Here is a 17,294-nt window from a genome sequence, read left to right as displayed (position 1 = left end):
AAGTAAGCCTGTGATGATCTCTGAGATCTCAGGAAATAGGAGAGATAAAGTGACAAAGGGAAGGTTGTGCCTGAAAGCAACTTTTTCTTCTATGAGATATTATATTACGTTGGTCCAAGAAATCTAGAAATCTATTGCCACAGATGTTGCCACTATGTTAAACACTATAGGCCTTCTTATTGAAATAAAAATGCACTAAAGTCAAGGGAGATACAATTATACGGAACTTGTTGACAGCTCAGCATGCTGCAAAGTTATAAAAGGACGATAAAAAAAAAATCAGCAGAAGATTTAGGAGGCAAAATTTCCTAAGCAGCCTGACCTTCTTTCTGCAATGAATCTACTGAACAGTAGGTTAAGCAAAGGTCAGGTTAAGCATAGGTTAAGAAAAAAGCTCCACGAAGAGGAATGTGCTGTCAGGGTCACAGGCTCTGGGACATCAGGGAAGTGTGTGAGAGTTACAGACACTTCAATCTCATATGTAGTTCCTAGTCCCAGGGCCTGAGCCTGCTCTCTGTTCTGTCCTGACACCACGGAACACAACCTGAGTTCGCACCATGCCACACCGCAGCCAGCGGCTGCTCTCTGTGGACTTCAGGCATAACTCGAGAGAAGTGCTGCACAGCTTAGTTGCTGTTTTATCTTGAGCCCTTACTTAGAAATCAGGATACACTTCGTGTGCTGAGAAGTGCTGCATAAGTCAAATAAGTAGTGCATCAAAGCACACCAACTCCCATAAACAAGAGATAATTTGTCTACTTTCATAGGCAAGAATTAGAAAAGTGAATATGAAAAGCGAAAAATGTGGTCCTCCCATTCTGAGTCTCCCTGAAGCTCCGTGTCACTTGCACAGCCACTGCTTTATCATTCTCAGATTCTAACTTCTCTGCTAGAGCCTGTCCTCAAGCCCCTGTCCCTCATGTTAGCGTATCCCTGACTTTTCTCCAAAATAATCTGGCTGCTCCGTGGCCACTAAAGGGGCACTGCCTGCCAAAAGACTACTGGCATGAAGGTGGTCAAGCCCTATTTGTGCCTACACATTTTCCTACCTAAGATTATATGTGCTTCCAGGAGTTAAAGTGCAATCCTGCTACTTCTCAGTGTGAATTTGCCCAGCTTAATGTGTCATGAAAAAAGATGTGACTGTTCCTGCAATCCATCTGGATCATCAGTCATTTACTCCACCTTTTCTTCTTTCCAGGTGGTAACATAAACAGAGGAAAAGCCAGAAGGACCTCTTGTTGTGAAACATTTCCTCTTTTCACAGCATGTTACACTACACACTCCTCCCACAGCATAAAACCAGCAGTGTTAATGTGCTATGGAAGTAAATTAGTCACAAATAGCACCATAGGGAACTTAAATATTTTTAATGTATACCATATAATCAGGAAATGCCCACCCTCTTTATCTGTCAGGAACAAGGAAATGGAAAGCTTTGTAATTTTAAACTGCCCATCAGTTGCTATGAATCAATCAAACATCTTGCTGTGGAGAGCTAGCACGCACAAGAACGCTGGTAAGATAACAGAGGGCTTAAACTACACTCCCCATCCTGTTGGAATAGTGTCAGCCCAAGATTCCACATTTGATCGCCCCTGTCCAGGGCTTTTCTTTATAAACCTCCACTGCACTCCTCGAAAGGACTAGAATAGGACACTGAATTTTCATATTTTTTCAAATTATTTATACTATTACCAATTCTCACAAATTTCACCAATCTGAAATAAATTTGATTTTTCTTCAAGAGTAAATAAATTTTATAAGATAATTTACAGACTTATAGTGACTTATTCCTTTAACATATATTAACATATAATGATAGAAGTCATGCAAGACTGATACACACCCTCTACATTATAATTTTTTGCAATAACCCTACATCCATCCACTTACTACAAAAATCAGAGACAAATCTGTCCTGGTTTCAGCAGGGATAGAGTTAATTTCCTTCCTAGTAGCTGGTACAGTTGATAACACACCAATGTTTTAGTTGTTGCTAAGCAGTGCTTACACTAGCCAAGGACTTTTTAGTTTTCCATGCTCTACTGACTGAGAAGGCTGGGGGTGCACAAGAAGCTGGGAGGGGGCACAGCCGGGACAGCTGACCCCAACTGGCCAAAGGGACATTCCATACCATGGGACGTCATGCTCAGTACATAAACTGGGGAAAGCTGGCCGGGGGGGGCTGCTGCTCGGGGACTGGCTGGGCATCGGCCGGCGGGTGGTGAGCAATTGTACTGTGCATCACTTGCTTTGTGTATTATTATTATCATTATTACATTATTATTATTATGGTTATCATTATTTTATTTCAATTATTAAACTGTTTCTATCTCAACCCACGAGTTTTTCTCACTTGTGCTCTTCCAATTCTCTCCCCCATCCCACTGGGTGCGGGGGGAGGAGTGAGCAAGCGGCTGTGTGGTACTCAGTTGCCGACTGAGGTTAAACCACGACAAAATCACATCAACCTCCCTTTAAAATGTAAGTCCCTTCCTGGAAGAAACACGAAGGTGTTGATTTAAATTATAATTACTATTTTGCTAGAACATGATATAGTTATTGAATGGCAGAAGAGACAACAGCTGTAAAGAGCATTGCCTTGTGCAACTTTATGGAAATACAAATGTATTAATATTTCACAGACAATGGACACTGAGTTTCACTGTCGTTTGTAAAATCAAGATTAAAGGATTGGGACCAATTCAGTGCATTGGTATAGATATGTATGTATATATAAATTTCTCTTCCTTTTTATTGTCAAGTAAAATGCAAAAGTCAGGTCCAGAGGCTAAGCTGTCATTAAGGTCATGTGGCCTATCCATGGAGGTATTTTGCAGCACATGGGCACCATTCAGAGCAGGCTGATGGTGAGCAGGAAACACAGTCCCATGGGGAAATGCTCCACATCATCCTCTGTTAAACCTAACACAGAAGTAGGGCTGTGGAGGTAGAGTGACCTTTGCTATGCACAAATGCTAGTTTGTAGAAGACAGACCTTCATTCTGGGTGAGTAACATTTCCTTCTGTTTTGTTTCTCACATTAGAGCGTGTTCCTGACTTTCCCAAACTGTAATCTATAAAATGATTAAATAAATCATGTAAACAGCCACAATAAAAAAACCCAAACCTATTCTCTCAGCCCTCAAGCTATTTCCAACTAATTTAGTGTTGTGGTGCTATTCTGCACACCAGAAAGCTAGTTTTCAAGAAATGCTTTAAAAATTACAACAAAAATAGACTTCTCATGGCACTATAATCCAAAAGCTGAGAACCTGTAAATAGAACCAGTGCAAGATTCATAGCCCAAGACCAAAGTCTGGCACATATTTTATCTCAGCTTCAACTGTCTATGGTAATCTATCAGCCTCTCTTTCTGGTCCAAATTGTCCTTTCATTGGTATTTCATCCGTCACACAGGCTGATGAAGAAAGCAAGCCTTTGTCACCATACCATTAGTCTGATGTTCAATGACACATGGCACCAACTGTATGTTGTTCTGTCGTGGCTCCCGCCCTGTATTTGGGTTCATGCATGATCTTCATTAAGTGAGACCCGCAGGACTCTCTGTGCCTCAGGCAGTTAAAATGACCACCCAGGACTCTCTGGTAGCAGAGGAATCACATGAATCAGCGGAATCAATTAACTATTTCTGTAACATGTTCTCCTCTCTACAATTATTCGGCTCTCCTATCAATAGCAGAAGATGAATGAGGTCTTGCCTCCTACAGGTGTTCCCAGGATGACAAGTGATAATATCCTTGCACATTTTTGTAGATCAAAAACTGTGAAGTCCATCTCCTGTCTAACAAGAGAAACAAGCCTTAAAAGCTACTTTCCTCTTTTACTCCCAATGCCAGACTTGACTTTATCAAGACTTGACTGGGATTAGGCCAAGTAACCTCTTTACATTTACTCCTGACTTCGTATTTTTTGGCGGCCATTGTGCTTCCTTTACTCCTTCATTGTCATAATACTCTGGCAGCATAGCAGAATGAAAACAGTTGGCACTAGTACACTGAGACGTATCTGGCAGCTGCAGGCACCAGATGCCAAGTGCTTCAGTGCATTTTCTAGCAGCAGTAGCAGCAGCCAGTTCTCTGGGAAACTGCCTGAACTCCTGCCTCATTTCACTCCTGGCTGTTTTTAGTCTGAGTGGTCCATGAGAAGAGCACAGGGTCAGTCTGCAGCCTACTTGCCTTTCAAGTAGGCTGTTTTCCTCCAGCTCACTTCTGATTCAGTGAAATCTGATTATACAGCACCACCTTAGATTATTTAGAAGATGTGTTTTGGGGTCTGCCAGTTGAAATGGACATGCTTCACTTTCTTGATGAGCCAGTGGTACTTCCCATTTGCAAAATGTCTTTCTAAACCAATTAGTAATTGTAGTAATGTTTCTCAAAGATATGGTGTGCCTCTTGACTCAAGGGTCAAGATGATGTAGGGAGGAAGAGAACTCTCCTGAGGCCAGGTTCTGATCCAAAGCAGTCAGCATAAAACTTTTTACTCACTACAAGCTTTAGATGAGGCCCATAAACCAGCAAATACCTGTCAATGAGTGGAAGATATTGTGCTGCAGGAATCAGTAGACATCAGCTGCTCACTTGTGTCTCAGCCTGGAAATTGTCCTTTTTCCACTCCTTTGCTCAAGCTTTTGCTGCTAGAGGCAGGATAAAAATCTGGTGATCAGTATGTGATGTTGGGGGTGCAAAAAATATCCACGCGGCCTTCAGCACGGCTTCTAGCATGCAGAGAAGCCAGCAAACAGAGAAAAAACTGGAGGCTGGAGATACTGTTGTGGTAGGCTGGTCTCTACAGTGACCAGACATCTATTGCAAACAATGTAACGTAGAGCGGACTATAAAGAATGATCCTTTGTTAGAAAATGTAGCAAAAAGGTGCAAAAGTGACAGAAGCATTTTTTCTTGTCCATACTGTAATCATCCACAGTGAGCTGCAAAAAATTCATCTCGACCCTAGCCCAAGATTGGTATTTTAATCTTTAATTTATACTTGCATCTACCAAAACAAATAGCATAACTTTTTGTCAAGTGTTAACAAGAAATGAAACTGGGTAGCCACATTTTTAGAAAAGTTTAAACTTTCTTCAGTGACACTGTGTTACAGCATTTATTCCTACCCCTTACCATGACCAGCTTATAATTTAATTACAATATTAACTTGAAATATTTCTTGAGGTTTAGTCTAGCTTAATTAAGACTTACTGTTTTGATGACTTCTTCTTAAAACAAGAATGAGTGTGTGGCATAAGACAAGCCTGCTCAAGATAGAATTATTTTTAAAAGCTCACTCTTTTCAGTGATGTACAATAATTTGCATGAAGAAAAAGCAAATCTGTTTTTAATTTCATGATTAAAAAAAAATTACATTCTGGTGTTATATAAATTTTATATCTCATGGCAAAGAAACTGCAGATCTGAAGAGTAATCCATGTTTCATTAGTTTGTGTATTCTGCCACAGAATATAATACTACGTTCTTAAATTAGTTGGAAGCCACACTGTGCTGCAGAGTATAAAAACAAAAGTAAGGGCTCAAGCTAGGTCAAGCATATTTTGTATAGGTCCATTAAAAATCTCATTCCATTAATATTAATAAAGATGTTGAGACACAAAAGTCCTTCAATTAACATATATTAGGCAGGCAGGCACAAGCATTCAAGTGATCCCACTGTGAACAGCAAGAATCCAGCCCTCAAAGAATAAAGCCATGTGTGTGCTGTGTACATAGTGGGGCAGCTAGAAATGCTAATGCCACAGGAGAGTGAAAAGGCAACGCCCTATTGTCTATGCAAGTAAATATCACTTTATTGCCTCAGCTTCCTTTTCTATTAAGCAGGTTTGAGTGGGGCCTTGTTATTCCAGTAAGAATAACTTCAAGACCTATTATCTTTGTCATCAGACTTTTTTCTTTTACGATTTTTTGGCAGGAACTAGCTGGGCAGCCGCATATGAAATTCAGGAAAAGGATTTTCATCTGACTGTACAACTTGTTTGTAGATTTCCCTAGCTTATGGACTAACATTGTAAAAAGAAATTAACTTGCATGTTCCAGAAATTACTCTGGACAATAATGGTTCCCACGGTACTGAGCTTCAACCATCAAGACTCATTCACTTGCATATGACCTGATTATTTGACATTTCTTCACCCTCATTCTTAGTGACTTCCGAGCATGACAAACAATAAAAGGTTACCGATGTCAACCTATTATGAGCCAGGATGCTGTTCCCATCTAACACACAGTAAAGCCAGTACTGAAGCTTAATTAATACATGTTTGTAAACTGTGCTGAGCTGCAAGGCATTATGATTTCAGGTTTCTTCTGTAAATGTTTACCTCGAAGCTTTAGTCAATGGTCCACTGTCTGAACCAAAGATAAGTTCTGCTTCCATCAGCTATTCACATAGCTGGTCAAATCGCTGTCAGAGCAAATCAATAGGAAATTCCTTTAGCATACTGTAATTTATGGTAGACCTGCAGCAACAGAATTGGGATTAAAAAGGGATAAGAAAAGGCAAGAAAGAACCAACATTACTGCTCCCAGTGACATGATCAAAAAGACAGAGGAAAACCTTGTTTGTAATGTAATTATCCATTAAAGTTCAATTCAGATACCATTTAAGGGCTAGGCAGAGCCTTCCTAACACAAAATGAGTGGGTTTTAGAAAAAAAGATACTGAAGTCTGAGCTTCAGCTGATATAACTCACTGTAGGTCCACTGCTAGCTCTCACTGCAGAGATAACTAAGTTTAACCCCTCTCCTGCCAGCTCACTGAGACAAGACCATTACAAAATGAGGCACACAGAGCTAACGGCTTCTGTATGTGGTCAGGAGTCAAGTCAGAGGGATCACTTCTGATGACTAGAAAGGCTGCTGACTTTAATGGGGCTGCTGTCAGGTTATCACTGGACACTGCAACTTCCAAAAAGAGAAAGCAGGTATTTTCTAGAAAATCTCTACAGAGCTATAAATCTGTAAGTCAGCAACATTACTCATGCTCAGGAGAGAATGAAATCAGATGCAAATAGCTCTGAAATTGTTTTAAAGAATTGACCAATATATTATTGGCATCACAGCTCTGGATGCCTTTGTCTAGCACAGCCCCAGCTTTTATCTTGCCCCCATCCATGGACTGCAAATTTCAAAACCATAGACATTGAGAACAGTCTTCAGACCTCTGTCCTTCTCTCACTGCAGTACTGGACAGCAATCCCAGTGATCAAACTACCATCTGTTTCGAAGAGTATGGGACATGCCGTGCATCAGAAACACAAACCCTTCCCTAAAAAGTTGCAAATTAGAAAACATTATCTTAAATACCTTGTAGACTTAAACATAACTGTGACAAACAAAAACTGTAGGTGCCAAAACAACTGAGGGACTTACGGAGCTGGTAACAAACTCCCAGCAACCATCCAGACCAGTTATGACCAGGCAGCCTACGCTGAATCAATGTCAAGTTCCCAACTGAGTACAAGTGTGCAAATCACAAAGCTGTCATCATAATCAGGGCACAGGTTTTGCAGAGAGGCTAAGGAGGGAGTAAGCTTGGGAAAAAAAATGTTTTAAGAACAGTATTGATACCACTGTTTGTTCAAATTAAGTGGACTCTGTGGCAGGGCCAGGGCACAACCAAAATACTCCTTTGCTTTCCACTCTACCGCTATGTGTCAGGTACAGAGCTCTAGGAGTGGGCTGCTTGAGCTGGACTTGAACTACAGTTTCACAGACTGTCATTGTGTTTTGGGTAAACAAAAGCCTTTACACTCCAGGTCTGCAAACCCAGTATCTTCCTCAAACACTTCTGAAGTGGAGGAAGAAGGGGAAAAGACAGAAATAAAACCTTGTTTAGGTTAATTATTAGTGACTGAAAGCTGCTATTAATTATTAGAATCTGCCTCTAAAAAGAGAAATATTTTAGATGTTCAGCAGTTCACAGCTGTGAGAATGTGTTGCATCTCGGCAGCAGAGATGGTATGGTCCAAATGAAAATAGTGGCGCTTAAAATAAAAATCCTCATTTACATCAAAGACATCCTGTTATGAAAAGGTCAAGTCTGTGCAGACAGGTCATCCTCCCCTGACCCTTATGAGGGCATTTGACTATAAGCTTCTCTCTAATGGACTAGGGAAAGTGTGGGAACTAAGCTTTGTGGAAAGACTTTGCTACAGCAAGAAAAATGCTGATGTTTCAAGTATAGATAGAGTCTACTAATTCCTTTAGAAGTTATGATAAGACTGTTGCTTAACAAGAAAGGCCAGGATGAACTACCTGTCTATGTACAAATGGACGGCTCCCTGTTTCTGGAACTGCTTTAAGGGTGCAAGCAGCTGTGCTTGTAACAGCTTGAAGTTTGGTCTGAAATATAGCGATGAACAATTTCCATGCTCTTACTGCCAGCTGAGCAATAATGGAGCAGGCAAAAATGACTGAGAGGACCAACTCCTGTGGGCGCTCTTGCGAGCTGTTCTACGTCCACAGCCCACTGTGTTCAGGCTGATGGAGCAAAAGTGCTCTCAGTGACACAGTATTTCCCCTATGTATGTTGAAGGGTTCCAGGTTTTTTAATATAAAACCTGGAAGAAATGCAACCTCTATTACTTTTCCTGTCCAGCGGAAGCAGATTATTTCTCCGTCATTAATCCTCTTTAATTCCATTTCTTACCCATCAGGAATCAGTAGGGTCAAAATGCCTGGGATAACACTGTCTTTGTCTTGCAGAGCTAAAGCCAGAGTTAAACAGAAAGCTTATCAGACAGATATGGAGAAGGGCAATCAATAATCTAATCACACAATTCATTCCCCATCAGCAGTCAATTCAAGGCTGAGACCAGAAACAGTGTCTTGCATTTGTCTAGTATAATTTAAAATATCTTCAAGAATATGGCTTTTTCCCATTGTCACCTCATTTTCCTGTAAAAGTTTTTATCTTCATCTTTACCTTATTATGGAGTGAATAATGGCAAAATATCCATCAAAATAATAGACAAAACAATGATCTGGTAAAACATAGTTTGTGTTTTATAAAGGATGGAGATGTAATGGTGTGTGAATATAAAGAAAGTCAAAGAACTCATATGCCAGATGCTGTTCATGTTGTGCTGGTGTAATGGCAGAAAATGTAGGATTTGTATATTGACTTGTGGATGGACTAAAAATAGTTTTAAGAATGAGTTAAATCACCAGTTCTGTACTCAGTTTCTCTTCAAGGTCCCACTGGGCCAAATTTTGTCCTATTTTTACAGCTGTAGGTTTCTAAAGGAACCTCATAGCGAACAGCAGTTATTTTGTACTTTTACCAGCAGGCTGGCTCACTGATTTTGATGGGAGTTTGACTGCATAAGAACCTTGGGATTTGTCTCAACATATTTAATTGGACTTAAAGTGTGAGCTCTAGGAATAAGAGGCTGTTGTTAGCGTGAACTTAAATAATGCTAATACAGGGTGCAATTAAACGACTACAAAGAATGGGTACATGAGTCGCCTTGCCTGTCTACCTCTTAGGTGGCCAGACTGCGTTAAGAAGCTTTAATTTTGTGGCTTCTTTGATACTTTGAGCAAAGTCCTGCCCTCAGACATGCACACACAACTTCCATTGAATTAATACATCTCCTGTTTATCTCTCAGTGCTGCATCTAACCCTTTCTGCAGTCGTAGACTCCTCTGACAGCTCAGTGAGTGTAACATGATTCATCCTCCCCTCCTCTTTCTCTTCCCTTGACTAGACACTAACAAACATAACAGAACTTGAGACAAGAGAAAGAGGCCCCTTATAATGAAAGATTCAATCACATCTTACCAAAAACAAAGGAGGGCACTAGCTAGTGCATGAAGCTGACTCCACTCTTCTAATTGAGGTACATAAATAAAAGGGAGAGAATGGCCTGCATTCACCTCTAGTTTAAGCAGGTGCAACCTCTCAGGCCTCCATGCTAGTGCGTTTGCTTAGGGCTGAATTTGGCCTGAACAATAAAACTGCGTATCATATAGTTTTAAAGGACCTGATCTATTCCACTGAACTCTACTGATTTTCTCTCTGACACAAAATACACATGCATGTCTCCTCTACGATGTAATGGTAGGAGAGTTCCTTTATGTTGTACATACGTTTCTTCCCTCAGGGCACACGTTTCGTACTTGCTATATACCCTGACCTGTCTCCTCCACCAAATAGCAGCAACATCCCCACAAATGCTATATAATAAACTACTCATTCATTATGTTCACTATTTTCTATATGTTGTGTATTGGACTATAATGTAAACTTGTTTGACTTTGTAAGAGAGAGTTCTTGTTCGCAAGGTAAATGTGACTTCTGCTCCTAAATGCACAGTTATAAACTACTTTTAAGAACGTCTCTAGAACACAGCTAGACTACTGACAACTCTGGGGTTCTCTTGTATTCTGCCCTGATTTCCTGTGTGACTGCAGACAATTCACTTTATACACAAGATTATGTATACATAGACCTAACATAAGCAGCACATAAGGAGGCAGAAAGGAGACAAAAACTAGCATATAAAGAGACAAACAACATACAGTTTATCCACAGACTAGGAAGACAGTAGTAAGGCTTTTAGAGACAATGTCATAATGAAAGTGGGGTTAAAGATGGTGAACCTACAGCAGACATCTGTTTTTAATGCAGATGAGATAGCACAACATGTGGATGAGGCAAGAGGAATGAGGTAGGAATACAGATACAGCCACACTGAGTAAGTCCTAAAATCAATTTCTTATTCTAACAGTGGCCAGCACCATCTCCTTCAGAAAAACTGAAAAACCCCTGCATTCTATGGATTTGGCATAGTCTGCCTCCCAATTAGATAGCTAAAGGCGATTATAATTAATAATATATTACTAAATAATAATAGTAATAAAAACATGTAATTAGAATAAGTAAGAATTAGCTCAAGTCAGGAGTTTGGAAAAAAAATTGAATTTGGGAAGAATGAACAGCTTGAATTGGAGAACATAAACAGAGGATGAAGCAGCAAGACAAACCAGTGGCCTGTATATATCAACTGGGAGAGCACAAGGGATTGAAGGAAACTCCAAGAAGTCATGCTGGAGTAACAGAAGAGTTTTATTAAAAGTAATAATGAATATCAGTGGAGAAAGGAATTGAAAATTTTGCATTAATTTCTATTTGGGCCACATTAAGATGATGCCAAAGAGAGAAATGAGTTTTGTATTTACTAACATAAATGAACTCATTGACCCGAAGTTGTAAGAGTTAAAAAAAACCACTCCTGAGAATGAGAATGTATTAACAAAATATATGAAAATGAAAAAAATTATCACAGCTTCTTTGGAGGGAATGTATCGTATTCTCCACAGATAGTCTAGAACATATTTTTCAGAAGGTGTACAAAGTACATCTGTCTTTTGAGCATTTGTGATAAAATGACTGAGCAAATCTGTGTGATATACAACATAAGCCTGAATTTTAATAAATCTCTCATACTCTTTTATTGCTAAGTAAGTATGATGCTGCTACTCAACGCCTGATGGTGAAACAGACACTTAGGAAGATCTAAACACGATTTCTTGCATACAAGATAATTTCATTTAAAAAAAAAAAAAAAATCACAGTTTTCTTGCTGCATAACAGATGCTCCAGCAAGTAAAGGATGCTGACTGAAGCAGGAAAGGGCAGAAGACAGAAGAAAACAAGTTTCCTGTTGAAAATCAAAGCACCTAAACACTTTGATGATGAAAAGGCAAGAGACAGTACTCACAGTAAACTTGTGCACATTCTCCTAAAATGCTAACTTAATGTATTAGAGTACTTATTCAGATAAAGAGCATAGATCCAGTTTTGCCTTCTGACACATCAAGAAAATAGTGTTGACTGATGGAAACATTTGGTCTCAAATCAACAAATCAGCATAAAAATGTGGGGCCATTCTGTCAACTAAGCTATTAAAATGTGAGTAAGATACACACATCTCTTAATAGATCTATACCAAAGCAACAAATTCTTGCTCCTTTCCAGTGTTAAGTTAAGGTCATCCTGCCTAACAAACCATTTCATATAGACTCTCTCAAAAGTCTGCTCTGCAGGCAATGGCAGATAACAGACAGCTGAATGACTGAATACTCTAGGTCATCCAAAAAATTAGATCAAAGAGTCCCTGTAGTCTATTGAAATGCAATTGCTTCCAAATCACATTGTGGTGTTCCAGGCTTGAAAGAATGGGTCACTGCAGTTTTATTGTAGAGAAGCTATTGCTAATGAAAGGAACAATGGAAAGATTAGTGCTACCAACCATATAGAAGAAATACCACTTTCGGTTTAATTGCAGTGAACAAAGCAAATAGGAAAGAAGGGCAACCAAGTGACAAAAGTAGTTGGTGCAAAGAGGATATAGAAGCTATTCACAAGGCTCTCTTGATCAGAGCACAGCGTCCAGACTTAACATATGATTACTGAATTTGGATCACAGTAAAAAATGACGTGGTTGTCATTACAGACAGCTGACGACACATTTTTTAGAAGGCAGTCTTACAAACTGAAAGACTAATAATCCTGTTGATAATTTGCCTGGGATTCATTAGTTGCACAGAAATTAATAAATGGATAGGGAGAAAGGAACAATTATGCTTTATTTGTAATACCTACTCCGCAGGAGATTATTATAAGTAAAGGTTTACTTCATTTACCAGTTAAAAATAACAATTTAAGGTGAAATCTTAAATCCAAGGTGAACCTTGGAACTGATTAAAGAAAGAGAGAGATTCTAATTGGTGATAATCTAGGTACTGAAAAAGGTTCTGCCATAATAAATTTGTTCATGCCACAATGTTTATTGTCTTTTGATCAGTTTCTGGATCTTTTCTAAGTGAAGCTTACCAGTCATAACAATCTCTATGTCGAGACAGTGGTAAAAGATCCATTTCAGTCTCAGTTAAGATCACTACATTCTGTTTCTCTGTGACCTGAGGCAGACTTGAACCTTCCTTCTCCAGGCAAGACTTGACAAGCCCAGCTTCACTCAGCTCATAAAGCATGTTAAAAAACAAAGCGTGACCAAACAGGGGAGATCACCCAAACTGTAACTGTTGTGTGCAGGTAGAGCACTTCTCTTAGAGGAAAAGGCAAACACTGCAATAAGTTAAAACTCTTTTTTTCTGAGTAAATATGGTAAAAGCTAGCGGTTGTGAAAATGAAGCTTCCACAGAAACAACTAAGCACATCCGATAGTAACAGTTCAGCACTACAAACACAACTTAAAAAACAAAAGAAAGCTTCATTCCAGTTCCTGGCACCTGCTCCAAAGTCACATTTGCAACTGTTCAAATGAACTACAAGATACTGATTCCTCTAACTTGCTCAGAAAAAAAGCAGAGCATTCAAAATATAGTCCAGACTACTTCAACCAGTTATCAGTATTCAAGAGCTCTTCCTAACGAACCACCCTCTTCTCAAGTCACGGATTACTATTTCAAAGGAAACACTGGGTGCCTCAAGTGCTCCTTTTTTGGTCCCGTCACACAGTTTAATAGTCCTTATGAACAAGCACCTTTGCAAAACAGATTTCTAGAGGGTGACCCAACATACCCTCTGGACCTTAGTCAGCCACAAAGCATATAGATATCTTCATATACCTAACACTATTAAATGTCACTGCTTTCATCTGCATCCCTAGGAGATTGCTTTGCAAGTGCAAGGGCTTAAGCCTAAAAAACATCAATAACTATTAATTCTGTAGATGATTCTTCTGAATTACATCAGTAAAGACTTCTCTGCAGGCAATGAGCACTGTCAAATGTATTTTGAAAAAATAATTTGAGTAACAATTTTTCATTAACTTGGATGACAGCCATAAATGGAAAATATGCAATGATAATATTTAACACATTCATAAGAGATCAAATAATCAAGACTTATAAACCCAAATAAGGCTGGAATTGTCAAAGGAAACAAAGGGAAATTGGTTCATAACTCTTGCTGAGCTAGGAAATTCACCCTTCCTTAAAGCAGTTGACAAACCTAGGTACAATATTTTTTTCTCACAAGCTTATGGATTGATTTTTTTTTTTCTTTATTCATAGTAGTTCACAAAGGCAGGAAGAGCATTTAGTTAAGAGCAAGCAAAAATGTATAAACTATCACAAACTATAACAAATGAAAATTGCTATGGGATAATTACTAGGACTACCAGCCAGTCGTCTGTTTTTTTCCTGAAAGACTGTGATCAAAAAATACAAAGGGTGTGTTGCAGTTCATTGGCTATAACTAAACCTCTTCTGTTAAATGCAATAGCAGCTAGTCGTATTAGGAAAATCACCAAATGGTGTATGGTATCCTGAATATTATATGAATTACATACCTTCAGCTACTATTCCATGTATGAAAATACTTTTAATGCTGATTTGTTTTAAATAAATACTTACCAAGCCTACACATGTAGATATTGCTACCGAAGAGGTGCTATCATTCCTTATAAATCCCTGGTAGAAACACTGCTCAATTTCATGTTCCTGAGAATTTGAGACTCCATCTTTCCCGAGTACCTGGACAATAAAACTGTTGCTTAAAATGGTCGAAGGTTTAAGTTCTAAGTGAAGTTCCTGTCCAAATGCTGAAAATTTGTAGTGCAAGGAACTCTTTGAACTCTGAGTTGATCTCTTTCTCCTAGTACTGTGCAAAACATCATGTGAAATGTACGATCCACTGGAATCCACTTTGACAGGTGTCACAAACACATAATCTGTAACGACAAAAAGTTAGCCATCAGCTTTTGTATCCAACAAATAAGGTAAGTGTCATTCTAACACAGTAGCATCAGGCTTTCACTATGGCATGAAGCATTCCCTCTTTTAGGGAATGGCCTGAAAACTCTGCAGGCTATGTGTGTATAGGCTTGACTGCGTAAATTCACCCCTGTAAGTCACAGAGGCTCTCAGTGTTTGTTTCCTTTCTGCCCCACTGAGAGGTACAGACTAACTAGCATAGCTGTGAACATTCCCACAATCGCTCTTCTGAAGACATTTGTCATCACCAGCAGATCTGTAGATTTTCCCCTCCCCCTGTATTAATTGCTGTCAAATGTGAAGGCTGCTCTGGTTTGAGGGGTTTTTTCTTTCCCTAAGAATGCAGCAAATATTATATCACTGTAGGGGTAGCCATGACTGAGACTTTGTAGAACTGTACCACTTGTTCAAATGGATTAAAGGATTAATTTATTAATGCCTTAACTGAGTGAGACCTCATCTCTTTGTAGTGACTCGATTAGACTGGGTTTCAAATTGTAACTGACCTTCAGCAGAAAGAGATTACATCCTACCTAATAACCTTTAGTCAGCCATTGCTAATTGCACGTCAAAGAAGTTTATTGTTTTGGATAAAATATGTGAAAAATTACAAAACTATTTGTGAGGAGAAGACTAAGATCTACTCACAACCACCTAAGAAAGGAAAAAATAGAGGCCATGATTCAGATAGCTGCATACGCAGGTGCCTAGCTTGAAGTACATCACCATTGCTGTTGATCAAGCCATACAGGGACTACTTATATCCTGGAAGCTGGGTGTGAATTTTAGCCATTTCCTGAACTAGGACCTTTGCACCTATTCCTGGTTATATGAGTAGTTACGCTGAATAAACTGCTTCACAACCCCATTTCATTTTTGAGCTGTATTTCTCTGTGAATACTTAAAGATGTCCATGCATTTGACAGTAAAACAATCCATTTCTCTTCCTAAATTGAAATAACACCTTTAAAAAAGAAGAAAACTCTCTCCTTCTTGTGTTGTAACAGATGTTGCAAAAACTATCAATCTCTTTGCCTGAATAGACTTTATTGGACACACATTAAGCTGAAAACATAACCAGTGATAGGTTGTTTTTCCTTAGACAGTGGAAACAATACATCAAGAACTTTCACTTTCCTCGAGTGGTGTTAATCAATGGCAGAAGTTGAGGATGCTACGCAGGCTGGTGGCCAAAAAACGCAAGCAGCTGCTGGAGAGAGGGAATCCCCCGGTGAGCAGACGATAGGGTGCAAGAGGGTTTTCCTTTCTGCACGCTGGTGTGGTTTTCTATTGTACTTTGTTTCCACTCGCACCCAATAAAAAGCATATACTGCACTTCAAACTTCCCAAAGCCATCAGCATCTAAGTGTTAGTCTCTGCAACCTGGGAACAAACAGCTCCTGTGCTCTCGCTCACACAAGTCCTTTCTCTCCAGGTTTGTTTTCCCTTAGCCTGCATTGCACAGCTTCTTCCGCTCTCCCACCCAAATCTTTTCATTACTTTTGTCTCATTGCTTCCATAACAGACACATGAGGTTTTGTTGTTGTGGCTACATACACATTCATCTTTCTAATCGCACATGTAAACGTGGATGTATTTACCATCTCATTCATTTGCTTTGCTGTTACATATCGTTCCTTTTAGCTTTTGCACACAGGGCTTAACAAGTTAATCTCTGCCCATAGTTAGCTATTTTACAGCAGCCAACTTGCTTTCACTTTATGTTCCCCGAACACTGTGGCTTCTTCCCTTTAAATGCTTAGTCCACCAAAAAAAGCATCCATGCAAATGTTCATATACACATACACAGAAAGAGCTATACAAACCATGATTCCATTCACTGATGCTGTCACTGGTTAAAGTTGCTGCATGAGACATGCAACAGAGGCAGCACAGCTGAAGGCTCTGCAAGAGAAAAAAAAAAGAGAGAGAAAAGGAGCATTGGGCGAGATTTACTTGACAAGGGAAGGCAGAAAGACAAGGCACCAGAAACTGTGCAGTAACCTGGTATGAAAGTACACTAGGCGACTGCGAAAGAAAGTGCTCTCGACCTGCCTTTACAGTGCTTCCAAGCCACGGGAGAGTCGGGAATTGCATGGAGCTGCCGCTGAGAATCGCAACAGGTAAAGTCCAGACGACAAGCAGGAGACAGTCCATGTTCCGCCGTGCACCTGGTGTGCTACCTGCTCCCCGAAGCGTGCGGCGGGCGAGCCCGGATCCCCCGCATGGTCACCTGGGCTCTGCCCCGCAGCAGCTCCGGCGGCCGGCTCGCAGCGCCGCGCCCCCGCCGTGCGCGGCGGCAGAGCCCATGGAGCGGCGCCCAGGTGAGCGCGCCCTCGCCGCCGGCGCGCACGCTTTAAGCCGCCGCCGCCGCCGCCGCCGCCGCCGCGGGGCAGCGCTGCCTCCGGCGCCGCGTCTCGGCGCGGCCGCCGCCCGGGGGGCGACGCGGAGCGGAGCGGGCGGGCGGGCGGGACCAATGGGGAGGCGGCGGGGCCGGGCCGGGGCCGG

At 40.4% G+C, this 17,294-nt stretch overlaps 1 protein-coding gene across 3 annotated transcripts in view; it reads right to left on the bottom strand.

Moving 5' to 3' along the window:
* ADAMTS18 (ADAM metallopeptidase with thrombospondin type 1 motif 18) overlaps window positions 1–16,977 on the bottom strand; it is a 79,249-nt gene extending 62,272 nt beyond the window's left edge. For 2 of the 3 annotated variants that reach the window (XM_076349085.1, XM_076349086.1), the window contains exons 1-3: window positions 16,842–16,977; window positions 16,613–16,691; window positions 14,427–14,743 (exon numbers count right to left, since the gene is read on the bottom strand). In XM_076349085.1, coding sequence (XP_076205200.1) covers window positions 14,427–14,743; window positions 16,613–16,691; window positions 16,842–16,943 — 498 coding nt within the window. In that variant the 5' untranslated portion in view covers window positions 16,944–16,977. Of the gene's footprint in view, window positions 1–14,426; window positions 14,744–16,612; window positions 16,692–16,837 lie in introns of all 3 variants that reach the window. The other variant, XM_076349084.1, reaches the window with a different exon arrangement.
* Between the last annotated feature and the right edge of the window lie 317 nt (window positions 16,978–17,294).

This window comes from Aptenodytes patagonicus, chromosome 11, assembly GCF_965638725.1.
Source record: "Aptenodytes patagonicus chromosome 11, bAptPat1.pri.cur, whole genome shotgun sequence".
Lineage (NCBI taxonomy): Eukaryota > Metazoa > Chordata > Aves > Sphenisciformes > Spheniscidae > Aptenodytes > Aptenodytes patagonicus.
Note: the sequence above shows the minus strand (reverse complement) of the source record. Positions and strands in the feature narration are given on the sequence as shown.